The sequence below is a fragment of the Acinonyx jubatus genome, chromosome A1, assembly GCF_027475565.1.
Source record: "Acinonyx jubatus isolate Ajub_Pintada_27869175 chromosome A1, VMU_Ajub_asm_v1.0, whole genome shotgun sequence".
Classification (NCBI taxonomy): domain Eukaryota; kingdom Metazoa; phylum Chordata; class Mammalia; order Carnivora; family Felidae; genus Acinonyx; species Acinonyx jubatus.
The window spans coordinates 170,935,684-170,947,993 of NC_069380.1; the positions used below are offsets into that span (position 1 = coordinate 170,935,684).

General features: G+C 45.4%; 1 protein-coding gene across 8 annotated transcripts in view; it reads right to left on the reverse strand.

Moving 5' to 3' along the window:
• Window positions 1-982: 982 nt before the first annotated feature.
• ZNF346 (zinc finger protein 346) overlaps window positions 983-12,310 on the reverse strand; it is a 30,049-nt gene continuing 18,721 nt past the window's right edge. For 2 of the 8 annotated variants that reach the window (XM_027035409.2, XM_015072724.3), the window contains 3 exons: window positions 11,692-11,925; window positions 4,873-4,966; window positions 983-2,416 (listed from right to left, as the gene is read on the reverse strand). In XM_027035409.2, the coding sequence (XP_026891210.1) occupies window positions 2,329-2,416; window positions 4,873-4,966; window positions 11,692-11,925 (416 nt within the window). In that variant the 3' untranslated portion in view covers window positions 983-2,328. Of the gene's footprint in view, window positions 4,967-5,969; window positions 6,061-11,691; window positions 11,926-12,310 lie in introns of all 8 variants that reach the window. The other 6 variants (XR_008300214.1, XM_015072727.3, XM_027035372.2 and 3 more) reach the window with 6 other exon arrangements.

Consider the following 12,310-nt stretch of genomic DNA (forward strand, 5'->3'; position numbering starts at 1 on the left):
GCCGAAAGGGCTGGGCACGCAGCTAACAGGGACTCCTGAATCCAGACTAAGGTCTTGCAGGCCAAGGTTCATGATACAGCAGCCCACCCACCCTTCTGCCCTTCATTTCCTTGCGTGATAGATGAGGCTGATTCGGACATCCTGGATAAATTAGAAGGATTGCAGGGAAATTGCTGAGACAGTCTGGGCTTTGGAAGCTGAGAGCTGAGAACCCACCCTGGGGGCCACGTAGGGCCTTTCCCAGCTGGTCAAGAGCAGGTACACAAGAAAGGCTTGCTGAGTGAAGAATGGGAGCTGAGGCTGCCTGGGAACCTTCCTCAGGTCTGGCTGTCTGAAACTAAGGTTGACAAAAGGCTCCTGAGGCCATCACACTCACTCCTTCCCTAGCTCATTTCTGGGTCATAGAAAAGCTTCCTGCAAGAATCTCCAGGCCTGGAAGTCCATGGAACAAACCTAGTGCTGAGTAAGAGCTGTGAGGGAAAAGGCCATCTTTCCTCATACTCATTCATTCATTCAACAAACACTCCATGACACACCACTCCACATTACAGAAGTTGAGATGAAAAAGGTTAGGTCTCTGTCCTGAAGGCATTAGCCTGGAGAGAGCCAGACTGGACACAACCTCCATTTTGGCTTCCTTATCTATCTCTTATCCTGCTCCCCTGCATTCCTTCTCCACCTAACAGCCAAATGATCCTCTCAAACAAAGTAGATTCTCATCTTAAACCTTCTAACGACCTCCATGAGACCCTCTGTGACAGGGGGAGATGGATAAGTGGATGACGTTGTATTAAGTTTAGGGCACCTGGGAAGTCTCCCACAGGTTGCCAAATAATTAAAGTTTATCTTTGTCCCACCTCCTTAGATCAGTATTTAGAGCCCTGGGAGTATGAGAGGGTTGAGGGTGAGGGGTCAAGACACACATACTAGATCCAACGGTAATATGGCCCCAAATCCCAGGTTTGTTAAGTTGCAGTCTGGCTCATGGGAGAAATTCTTTATTTAGATGCTTCAGTGACCAAGAGACAGAGCATAAGCACGCGCACACACACACCCATACACAATACATAAAGGCATTTCACAGGCAAAGGGATAGGCAATGGGGCGGGGGTGGGGGTGGGGGGGAGAGGCCACGACAGCAGCTAGGGGCTTCTTTGACTCAATGAAGGGGGGCCTATGATGGTGACACTCCTTGGAATTCCCGCTTGAAAGCTACAAGGAAATATCCACTCCCAGTGAAATCCCAGGCCGTAAAAGACAGCAGAGTTGGAGATATCTAGGTTTGGGGCCTGGGGAACACCTGTTTCCTCACTGCAGAAACCTGCACTGGCTCTCCTTTCTTTCCCTGGTACCCAGGAATCTCCTGGTGGATAATGGAAGAGGGCTAGCACCACAGCAACCTGGACAGGTGGTCTCCTACATGAGGAGGAGAGGGCTAGTAGAGCCAAGGAGCAGCATGGACCTTTGAGCTGGCTGGCATGAGATAGTTCACCTTTTAAGGGCACAGAATCATCAAGAAAACTTGCATGTGGGGGCTTTCCCACATGACCCTGGGTCAGAGCACCTCTCTGATGGGGGAGGGGAAAAGGCCCCCCTCTTAGAGCTTTCATAATCCCACTGGATACTGAGGCCTCCTCCAGCTCTAGCTTTTCCCCAGCTGATGCATATCCTTAGCACCATTCAGGAACTGTGGAGAAGAGGCAGAAGGACAGCACTGCTCTGCCAGGACTGTGTCATTGCTCCAGGAGGAGACTTCACAGTGGGCAGAAAACTGTGTAACTGGCCAGCATCTGGTCTCAGGCTCAGGAAAGCCTGCACTTTTTGGGGAAAGGGAGTGTGTCATGTTAGCTCCAAGCTCCCATAGGGCAGCCACTTCCATCTGCCCTTTCCTACCTAGGCAGAACTCTGGTGTGAAAGCTCCAGGTTTCACTGGAGGTGCCTGGAGCCCAGGGACAGCTCAGTTCTTTAGCTGCAGAGACTGGTTCAAAAATGACCTGCAAAGGAAAGACAGGCCTGGGGCTCATGACATATGGCCCAAAGAGGCTGGGGAAGGGGAAAGGCCATCCTCCAAACTACTATTCTGTGAGGCCCCAAGTCCTTTCAAGATCCACCCCCTTCCCTTGTCCTGACCTAGAGGGCCCATTCCAAAGGGGAAGAGCAGGGGTGGATTAGCCTGGACCAATCAGAGGCTATCTGTGGCCCACTCCTGCCTAAGGCCTATGTGTTCTCCAGGTATAAGAAAGGAGGAAGAGGGAGCCAAGGGCTGACCATGGTCACGGGAAGCTGGCTCACGGCTGGTTCAACCTGGGGTGCTGGACAGAAACACCTCTAGTCTTCCAAGGTGGCTGAGTCTTTCTGAATGGGCTGCCTTTGCATTGGAATCTGGCCCAGGGGTGATGCCATTGTTTTTGGTGACCTGTAGTTTGAGAAGGAATAAACACACAGGGTCAGTTTGTGGTGGTTATGATGGTGCTCCAGGTAATTTTCTAAAGATAGTACAGCTCTTCCAAGGCCTTGGAGTAATAAGGTGACCAGGTCTCCTTTACTGAGGGTCACTGCATGCTAGGCACAATGCTGGGTGCTTTGCTTCTAGCATCCTATTTAATCTTCATGGCAATTCTACAAGGCGGGGATAGTACCCCTGTTTTGTATATAAGGAAACTAAAGTTCAGAAAGTCTAAGTCACCTGACCCCAGTAGGCTTTTTATTGTTGTTTTCTGTTTTGTTTTTTTTTTAATTTTTAAAATTAAATAATTATGTTGTTGTTGACCATCCCTCCATCCTTAAGCTTTTTAAAAGTGTGGCAGGTTCAGGACAGCAGCCCACATCTCTCCACTACCAAACCATTTATTCTGCCTATAGGGCCCTATATGACCTGGATAGTACAGACTGATCATTCTTTCCTTCACACTGAGTCAAAAGTGGCTCTCCAGTCACTCTATCCCACTTTTTCTGCGTACCTAGTAATAACTGATATTGTCTTATTTGTTTATGGATTTGTTTAGGATCTGCTTCTACCACTAGATGGGGATCCAAAAAAATCAGGGAACAGCATTGATCCTGGTTCCTACTGTAGCCCTAGTGCTCCATATAGGACCTGGCACATAGTAGGTACTCAATAAATATTTGTTGAATGAATGAAAGCTTACCTCTAATAGTTCCCTTTTCTGGTACCAGCATTTCACATACTTTATCTCTAACTCTCAGGTCATCCCATAAGGTGAGGATAATGAGCCCCATATGCAATGGCAGAGCAAAATAAATGTACTTTGGAATCAAAAGGTTTGAATTCTGGGTCTAACTCCAAGTAACTAAGTGGCTTGGGCAAGTTACTTAACCTACCTGACATTGGGTTTCCTCAGGTCGTAAAGGGGTGTGTGTGTGTGTGTGTGTGTCTTAATTCAGAGCTGCTACTGTGAATTAAATGAAATTAACTTAGGTGTTCAACAAATAGTAGCTATAATCTTACAGAAGAGGAAGTGGAGGCTCAGAGAAGTTTACTGACTCACCCAAAGTCACATAGCTGAAAATATAGAAAGAAAAGAGTAAATACTAGCATTTTCAAGACTGGGCACCCCCAGGGTAGGGCTCTGGTTGTCTCCAGGTTGTATGCTGAAACTGCCACCAGTCAAGCTGCAAGGGAGATGTGCTGAAATGGGAGTGAGCCCCAGGCTGGACTGTGCAGGCTTGTCTCAAGTCCATATCTAAAAGAAGCCTCAAAAGTCCTCAGATCTGCTGCAATGTGGGAGGGGAAACTTCAGTCAGAGTGGAGAGGACCAAGGACATTTTGACTAATATTTTGTGTTTCCACCACCTTTAGTTAATTCAGCTCTGTGAACAATGCAGAACCTACCATTTAAGTCAAAGAAATCAGTTTATTAGACTTGGTTGCCTGAAACTCAATTTCCTTATCTATAAAATGAGTATATTCTCATCTCAGAAAGTTATGTTGTAGCACACTGTCCACACTACCCAGTTCCCTTCTGAGAGGAAGAGACAGAACTGCATAAGCCCTCCCCTTACCAGGCCCTAGCCTCCTCATATCACACGGTGCCATAACCTCCTTGTTAGCATGATGCCCTAGAAAAGCATGCTGTGAGCCAGACAAGACTCAGTTTGAATTATAGGCTCTGTCTCATAGTATCACTTGAATGGTGGTTGCCTCTGTCTATAATAATAATACCTTCTTCCTAGGGTTGTTGTGTGGATTACCTGAGAGGATTTGCTTGGCATATGCCCTGCAACAGAACAGGGGTTCAAAGAGTGTTAGTCATTTTCAAGGTTATCATGAACAGATGACTGTGTTTACCTCTTCCCTTCAAAGCACTTATCAGAATTTGTAATTATTGGTTGTTTACTCGTTTATTGTTTGTCTCCTCCCATCAGAACGTAAGGTCACAAGAGCAGGGACTGGATCTGTTTTGGCCACCACCCAGAGGGTGTTCAATAAATACTTGATCAATGAATGAACAAATCTGGTCATATTTGGTAATAACCTGGAGAGGGAGCTTTTGCCATAGAACTGATGGCAGTAGAGACTAGGTTCTTAGGCCAGTGACAGGCTTGAGGGAAGGGAAACTTCCCTAGTCAGACTGCTATAGGGCAGGAAATCTAAGTACTTTTAGGAGACCGCCAAGGAAAGTGTCTTAAGTTTCTCTACTCAAACCTTCAGTGGCAGGTCCAAAGGCTGTGGAGAAGCTGATGGGAGGAAAAACTTACAGAGGAGACACTTTTGTTAACTGATTGATTTTCTGTTGACTGAGAAAAGGCTGCCAGGATTCCATTTTAGCAAAGTAGTACCTGGCTTTGTTTTGATTTAGAAGCCTTGAGTTCTTGTAGCAGACCCTTGAATTTCAAAGGAAGATTACTCACTGGTTCTTGTGTTTGAAGCCGCTGACATGAGCTTGATACTGTTCTATGGAGTTCAGCACTATCTTACACGTCTTGCAGGGGTAACCCTTCCCAGCTGAAACACACATAAAAGTCAAGATACTTAGTTATCCAGGAACAAGGGACCTGGGGACTGCTGCTTTTGACAGTAAATGCCCTTCTGAGGATGGATGGTGGGGTGAGATTAGGTGGTTGGCCCTGATGAGAATCCCAGAGGCCTCAATGCGCAGGGGACACTGGCTGTGTGCCTATGTGCTTTCTGGGGTTGGGAACCTCCTCACTCCCCTCTGTACCCCCAAGTCCCAGAATCGAACCTGGTCTACAGTAGCTGTCTGTTGAGTAAATAAAAGATTGACAGAACAAAGAGGTGACATTTGGTGTATCTTTTTACCTGGACTGTGCTAAGTGGCCTCATTAAGGATGCCCTTCACTGAGAGATCTCTGGGAAACTGCCACTCTCCCTAGGCTTGCAATAACAGTAATTAATGAGAATGCCTGCTATGAAAATTAATCTAGTCTTCCTATCTTGGGGCTCACAGACACTCTTACTACCAGGGCTGATCCAATGACAAAGTGGCCTTTGTCCACATGGCCAAGATATGGAGCTGGACTCCTGGCTCTGCCTTCATGTGATCTTGACTAAACCCCTTCCCCTTTCTGATCCTCAGCTTTTCTCAACTGTAAGTCAATTATACCATAACTTATAACCATAATACTTATAATAAAAGCCAGTATCATTAACTAAGTACCTGATATAGGCCATGCACGCTATATAATTTTGCTTGACCCTCATAATGATTTTCCTGGGAAAATCATTATCATTATTTTATAAAGGAAAATAAGGCAAAGTCACATGTCTAAGAACACAGTGTTAGTAAGTGGCAAACTCAGGCTTGGCTGACCACAAAGGCTGTACTTATTCTAGCGTGACAGATGTTAGCTGTACAAGAAAGGCAGCTGTACACATGACTTCAAGAGCCCTCTGGTTCTGACACTCTTCTAACCATCTGCCACCCTAAAGTTTCACAGCTCTGGAGTGAGATCACCTAGGCTCAAATCCCAGCTCTATCATTTCTTACCTGTAGGACCACAGGCCAGTTACTTAACCTCTCTGAGATTTGGTTTCCTCATTTGTAAAAGTGGGGCTTCTCTGAGACTCAGGTTCCTTACCTATAAAATGAGGTTAATATTAGTATCAACCTCATAAAGTTACTGTAATGATTTAAATAAAAGCATTTGACACATAGTAAGTGCTCAACAAATGTGAGCTCTTATTACTAGTATTTTTTCACTCTTATGGGCTCCATGCATCAGTCTGGCAAAGAGGTGGAGAGTATCTTTTAACCAGCCTTCTATGGCAGCTGTAGCTGAGAACACCAATGATCTCCTCTACTCCAATTAGCTAGCCGATGTTCCTTTGTATCTTCAGGTATTTCCTGGAAGACACACCCCTTTAGAGCATTTAAGGGGAATATTACTGCAATCAGAATTCAGGTCCATTTTAGACATTTATGGCCAGCATTTGCAGAAGGCTTAATCTTAGACCCTCAGCTCTTCTCTTTCTAAACTCTCTAGGGGTTTCATTCATTCTGCTGACTTTCATTACCACCTAAAATATATGAAACCACTAATATTTAACAATTACTGACCTACCAAAATGGCAATATCTCTAACCCAGACCTCTCATTTGAGTTCTAGACCTATATATCCAACTGCCTACTTGGATATCTCATGGGCATCTTAACTCCAAGCTGACAAAACCTGGCCATCCACCTAATTGCTTAAGACTAAATCTGGTTATCATCTTTGACTATTCCCTCTCCTTCACCTCCCACATTTTGGTTTTTTTTTTTTTTTTTTTTTTGGTAAAGATCTTATTTTTATGTCATCTCTACACCCAATGTAGGGCTTGAACTCACAATCCCGAGATCAAGAATTGCACGCTCTGAAGGCTGACCCAGCCAGGCCCCCCTCACCTCCCACATTTGATGGCCAAATCCAGATAATTCTTTTTTCTTTTTTAAGTTCATTGACTTATTTTGAGTGAGAGAGGGAGAGTGTGAGCAAGGGTGCAGAGAGAGAGAGGGGGAGAGAGAATCCCCAGCAGGCTCCACACTGACAGCACGGAGCTGGATGTAGGGCTCAATCTTACAAACTGTGACATCATGATCCGAGCTGAAATCAAGAGTTGGATGTTTAACTGAGCCACCCAGACGCCCCTAAATCCTGACAATTCCACTTCCTACATAGCTCTTGAATCCATCTACTTCTGTCTATCTCCTCCACTGCTACCTTACTTAGTCCAAGCTCCCATCCTCTCTAGTATGAATTACTACAATACCGTCATTGCTGGGGTCTCCCCACTCCTCTTCCTCCCTTTTCCAAACCATTCTCCACTTTGTAAGCAGAATGATCTAATAATGCTTAAATTGTCATTGGCTTCCCAATGCTTTTAGGTTAAGGCCCAAATCCCTAACATGACCAACAATACCAGGACTGGATGCTCCGTCATCTCCCCAGGATCGTTTTGCCCCACATTATCCTCCTTTCACTCTGGGAAACCTTCACTGATCCCTGTTCCAATTTAAGTTGTCCCATTTGTTTCCTTTTTTTTTTTTTTTTTTATTTTATTTTTAAGTAATTTCTACACCTAATATGGGGCTTGAACTTACAACCCTGAGATCAAGAACTGTGTGCTCTGCCAACTGAGTCAGCCATGTGCACCATTTGTTTCCTTTTCTAAAGCTTGTCACACTTGCAGTTATTTGCTCAATGCCTGTCTTTTCTACTAAACTCTAAGCTTCATGAGAACATGGACAACACCTGTCTTGTTTACTATCATATATACAATGCCTGACAAATATTAGGAAAGCACTTAGCAAATATTTCTTGACTATATATGATTTTTTGTTTTGAGAGAGAGAGTGCGCGTGAGTGAGTGCGTGCCTGAGCGGGGGAGGGGGGCAGAGGGAGAGGTGAAGAGGGAGAGAGGGAGAGAGGGAGAAAGGGAGAAAGGGAGAAAGGGAGAGGGAGAGAGAGACAGAAAGGGAGAGAGAGAGAAAGATAGAGAGAAAGAGAGAGAGAGAGAGAGAGAGAGAGAGAGAGAGAATCTTAAGCAGGCTCCATGCTCCAACACAGGGCTTGATCCCATGACCCTGGGATCATGACCTGAACTGAAATCAGAGTTGGATACTGACTGAGCCACTCAGGCACTCTTTGACTATATACGAACTTAACAAGACCTGAAAAGCTGTCCTAAGCATAGTTGAAGAGACTCGGGGATCAGCATGGGGCAGAGAAAGCAGCCCTGTTCTATGTAGGAGGCAAGGCCCTAAGCAGGGAAAGAAAGTGATGGGGTAAAGCAGAGGAAGATTCCAGTAACCTGGGGTGAGTGTTGAATGCTCTGACAGTTGGAAGGATTTGGCTGCCTGAATGATATGCAGGCTTTAGTTTTAGCATTCTTGGATAAATGAGAGAAATGTGAGCCAGGAATATAAAGCAAATTTCAAGTCTTTGATCTGCTTGGTAGACGCTGCATCTTCCCCTTGGGGAAGAGATCTGGACACTCTGGATCATCTCACATTTGACCCATACTTGTCATGAGACACTCTGACAGGAGCCCCATGGAAACTATTCTCTGGACCCACTATAGAATTTAACCCAAATTTCAATGTGGCTCAGGTGCTGCCTAGTGTGGGACCCAGGAAAAATCTCCTCATCTTTCTGATCCTAATGACCTCATTTGTAAAATGGGGACAATCAAACTTGCACAGCAGAGCTGCTGTGAGGATTAAATCCGGCAATTACATGTGAGAGTACCTAGCCTAAGGTCTGGACTGTAACAGCCACAGGTAAGTAAAGGATGACTGACTGACTGAATGAATGAACAAGCTTCAACAGAGGCCAGCAGGGAAAAGTCAAGCTGCTAACAAACCTAAAACCTTTGCTAAGGTGGAATCCCTGTTAGCTGAAGTCACTGCCTGCATATCCTAGGTCAACATTCCACCTCTGTGGGTAAGAAGGGGGTCAAAATGAGTTCAATGCCTCTGATGTCCTACAGTTGGAAAGCCTCCTGCCAAGTACACTCAGAGCGGAGGCAGGAGGAAGGAGTGTAAGTTTTGGAGCCAGACAGAGCTAGAGACACATATTGATGTTCTCACTTATCAACATCAGGTCCTATCAGCTCTATGACCTTGAGCAAGTCACTCTGAGTCTCAACTTCTTTATCTGTAAAATGAGAAAATCATACCTATTTTTAGGAATGCTGTGGGAATTAAATTATAATGTATATGTTAATATCAAAAGGCATGTGATGCCCCTGCCCCCTGCCTAGGTTTTCATGAAAAATTGTGGCTGATCTGTAAAGCAGTCAGATGCCTTAAGCAAGAAAAAAGCATCCAGGATACAGTTCTAGGATTAAGTTTGGTAATCAGCCTTAGGCAAAGGGAGGGGTAGATATAGGAAGGAGACTTTGGCTTGAGATAAAAGTATAGAATGGGGGAGTGCCTGGGTGGCTCAGTCGGTTAAGCATCTGACTTGCATCAGACTTCCGCTCAGGTCATGATCCGGTTCGTGGGTTCAAGCCTCGCACTGGGCTCCATGCTGACAGTGCAGGGCCTGCTTGGGATTGTCTCTCTCCCTTTCTCTCTGCCCCTTTCCCACTCATACTTTCTTTCTCTCAAAATAAATAAACTTAAAAAATAAAAAGAATAGAACGGGTACAAGTTAAGACAACCAGCCTAAAATATGGCAGTGCCAAACATTAAAAAAAAGGGGAGGGGCCTGGGTGGCTCAGTCGGTTAAGCTTTGGACTTCAGCTCAGGTCATGATCTCGCGGTTGGTGGGTTTGAGCCCCTCATTGGACTCTGTGCTGACAGCAGGGAGCCTGGAGCCTGCTTCAGATTCTTTGTCCTCCTCTCTCTCTGCCCCTCACGCACTCATGCTCTCTCTCTCTCTCTCAAAAATAAATAAACATTAAAAAAAAAAAAAAAATTAAACATGGCAGTGCCTGAGTCCTGCTAGTGGACAAGAGAGAATGAGGATATGACCAGAGCAGGGCCAAATAAAGATGGCCAAGAGCTGGAGCAAAGAAGAGTCAGCTGCAAGAGAACCCTGGGTCGTGCCAGCTGGATACTGTGTTGTCCCTATCAGTCTCAGGCCAAAATAGGAGGGTGTCACAGAGGGTTCTGAGGAGCTTGGTTCTGAAGTTCCCGTATTTCTCAGCATATGGGGCTGATCCTGTTAAAGAGGAAGGCACTGCCTGCATATGGGAACACCAAGCACTTAATTTTGAAGAGATTTATAAAGCAGGGTCCTTCAGTGGCATTGGAAGAGCACTCCTTGGCACCCTGCTAAAGGGACCTTCCCATATTTCATAGCCACTATTTCGCACCCATCTCATCTGTGTCAGTATTGCTCAAGGACAACCTGTGTTGTAAGGCTGCTTTGGGTTTGGGGATTGATAGAGAGGCATGATCTCCCTTGCCCATATGTGGTCTGGAACATCTACAGTATCTGGGTGTTCACCTTTCTAAGACTGTGGCAAGAGCACAGATGACTCCAAGTAGCAGGTTCCCTGAGGCCAAGTTGTTTGTACTTGGATGCCATGGGGACCTCAAATGTTGACTGGTGCTGCATCTCCATGGCCTGAGTGGAAACCCTGAGGACTCATACGAATGTAGGCTCCATGAGACAGGCACTGTGTCAGTCTTGGTCACCACTGTACCCCAAAGAGGGTACACAGTAGGTACTCAATAAATATTTACTGACTGAATGAAAGAGAAAATAATAATCTCCCCTCCTCCACTCTTATTATAAGCCCTGAGAAGTTAATGTGATGGGAAGGGCTCTTAACTCTTCATGAATACTTACTCCTGTGATGTTGACTGGCATCTAGAAGTCAGGGTAAAAGCTAATATTCTCTGAGTCAGAGTGGGGTATGGGCAGGCCTCAACTGCTGAGAAGTGAGGGGCCCTGAGGACACTCTAATATCTGGCAGAGGCTGCTGAGGGCCTTCACACAAGGAATATGGATGACAGGGAGCTTAAATCAGAGGTTGCAAACTGGTGGCCCTTGGCCCAAATCTGGCTTGCAGACAGATTTGGCTCATACACGGTTTAACATTTTTTAAATTTAGTAACACATTTAAAATGGAGAGGCATTCTATTTTTTTTTTTTAAGATTATTTTTAAGTAATCTCTACATCCGACATGGGATTTCAACTCACAGCCCTGAGACCAAGAGTTGCATACTCTACCGACTGAGCCAGCCAGGCCCCCTAAAAATTAGGGAAATTCTTTTTTTTCAAAAATTTTTTTAATGTTTATTTATTTTTGAGAGAGAGACAGACAGACAGAATGCAAGTAGAGGAGGGGCAGAGAGAGAGACAGAGAGACACAGATTCCGAAGCAGGCTCTAGGCTCTGTTAGCACAGAGCCCAACGTGGGGCTTGAACTCACGAACTATGAGATCATAGCCTGAGCCAAAGTCAGACACTTAACTGACTGAGCCATTCAGGTGCCTCAAAAATGAGGGGAATTCTTAAACAAATCTGACTTTCTAGATTCCTTGAAAAACTGAAAGATCTGGTAATAACTAACTGGAGCTGGCTAGGAGAGGCATGCACTCTTCAGCTGGTCATGCTCATTTACTTATTTTTATTTCCTATCTGGTTTCTGCAGGCATTTGAGGGTGCAATGCCTGTGAGGGGAGATGTAAGGAGGAAAAGACAGCATTGGTAGTCTGGAGAACTCTAGTCCTCAAGCCCTGATTCAGCTCTCGGTGTGAGCTGGGCCCCCTTACCTGATGAGTCAGTGACAGCAGGGTCGGCCAGCCGCCCATAGTGTGCCATGAGTTTGAGCTTGGTTTCCTGTTTCCTGTGTTTCTTGCCCACATAATGTTGTTGAGCCATGACAGGGTCGTTGAAAGTCGCATGGCAGAGGCTGCAGAACTTGTCTGGGTCTATCATTTCTCTATTCTGGTGCAAGGCTAAGGTGGAGGCCACAAGGAAAGGGTTTGTAAGGCGTTTCGACAGAGCTGCGGTGAGAGAGTTCAAACAGAAACAATGAAAAAAGACCCAGAAGGTGCCAAGCTTTCGAGTATGCTGAATGGAAAGAAAGGCTGGGTCACTAGTCACACTTGCAGATGTAGCACTGCCTGTGTGAATCACACAGTGAAAGTCTTATCTAATTGGGAAAACTGGCAAGATTTGGGAGAGCTCAAAGACCAGCTACTTTGGTCAGCAGTTTTCACTACTTTGGGCATATGAATCCTGATTTCCTCATATTCTGAGGAGGTTCTGCACTTCTGCTATCCAGTTGTCAAATTATAACAGTCTAGAAATGTACATGTTTCTAGTTCTTTTATCCCTCAGAATTCCCCAGAGCTTCACAGCAAGTGGGACAAAAAACTGGGAGCCAAT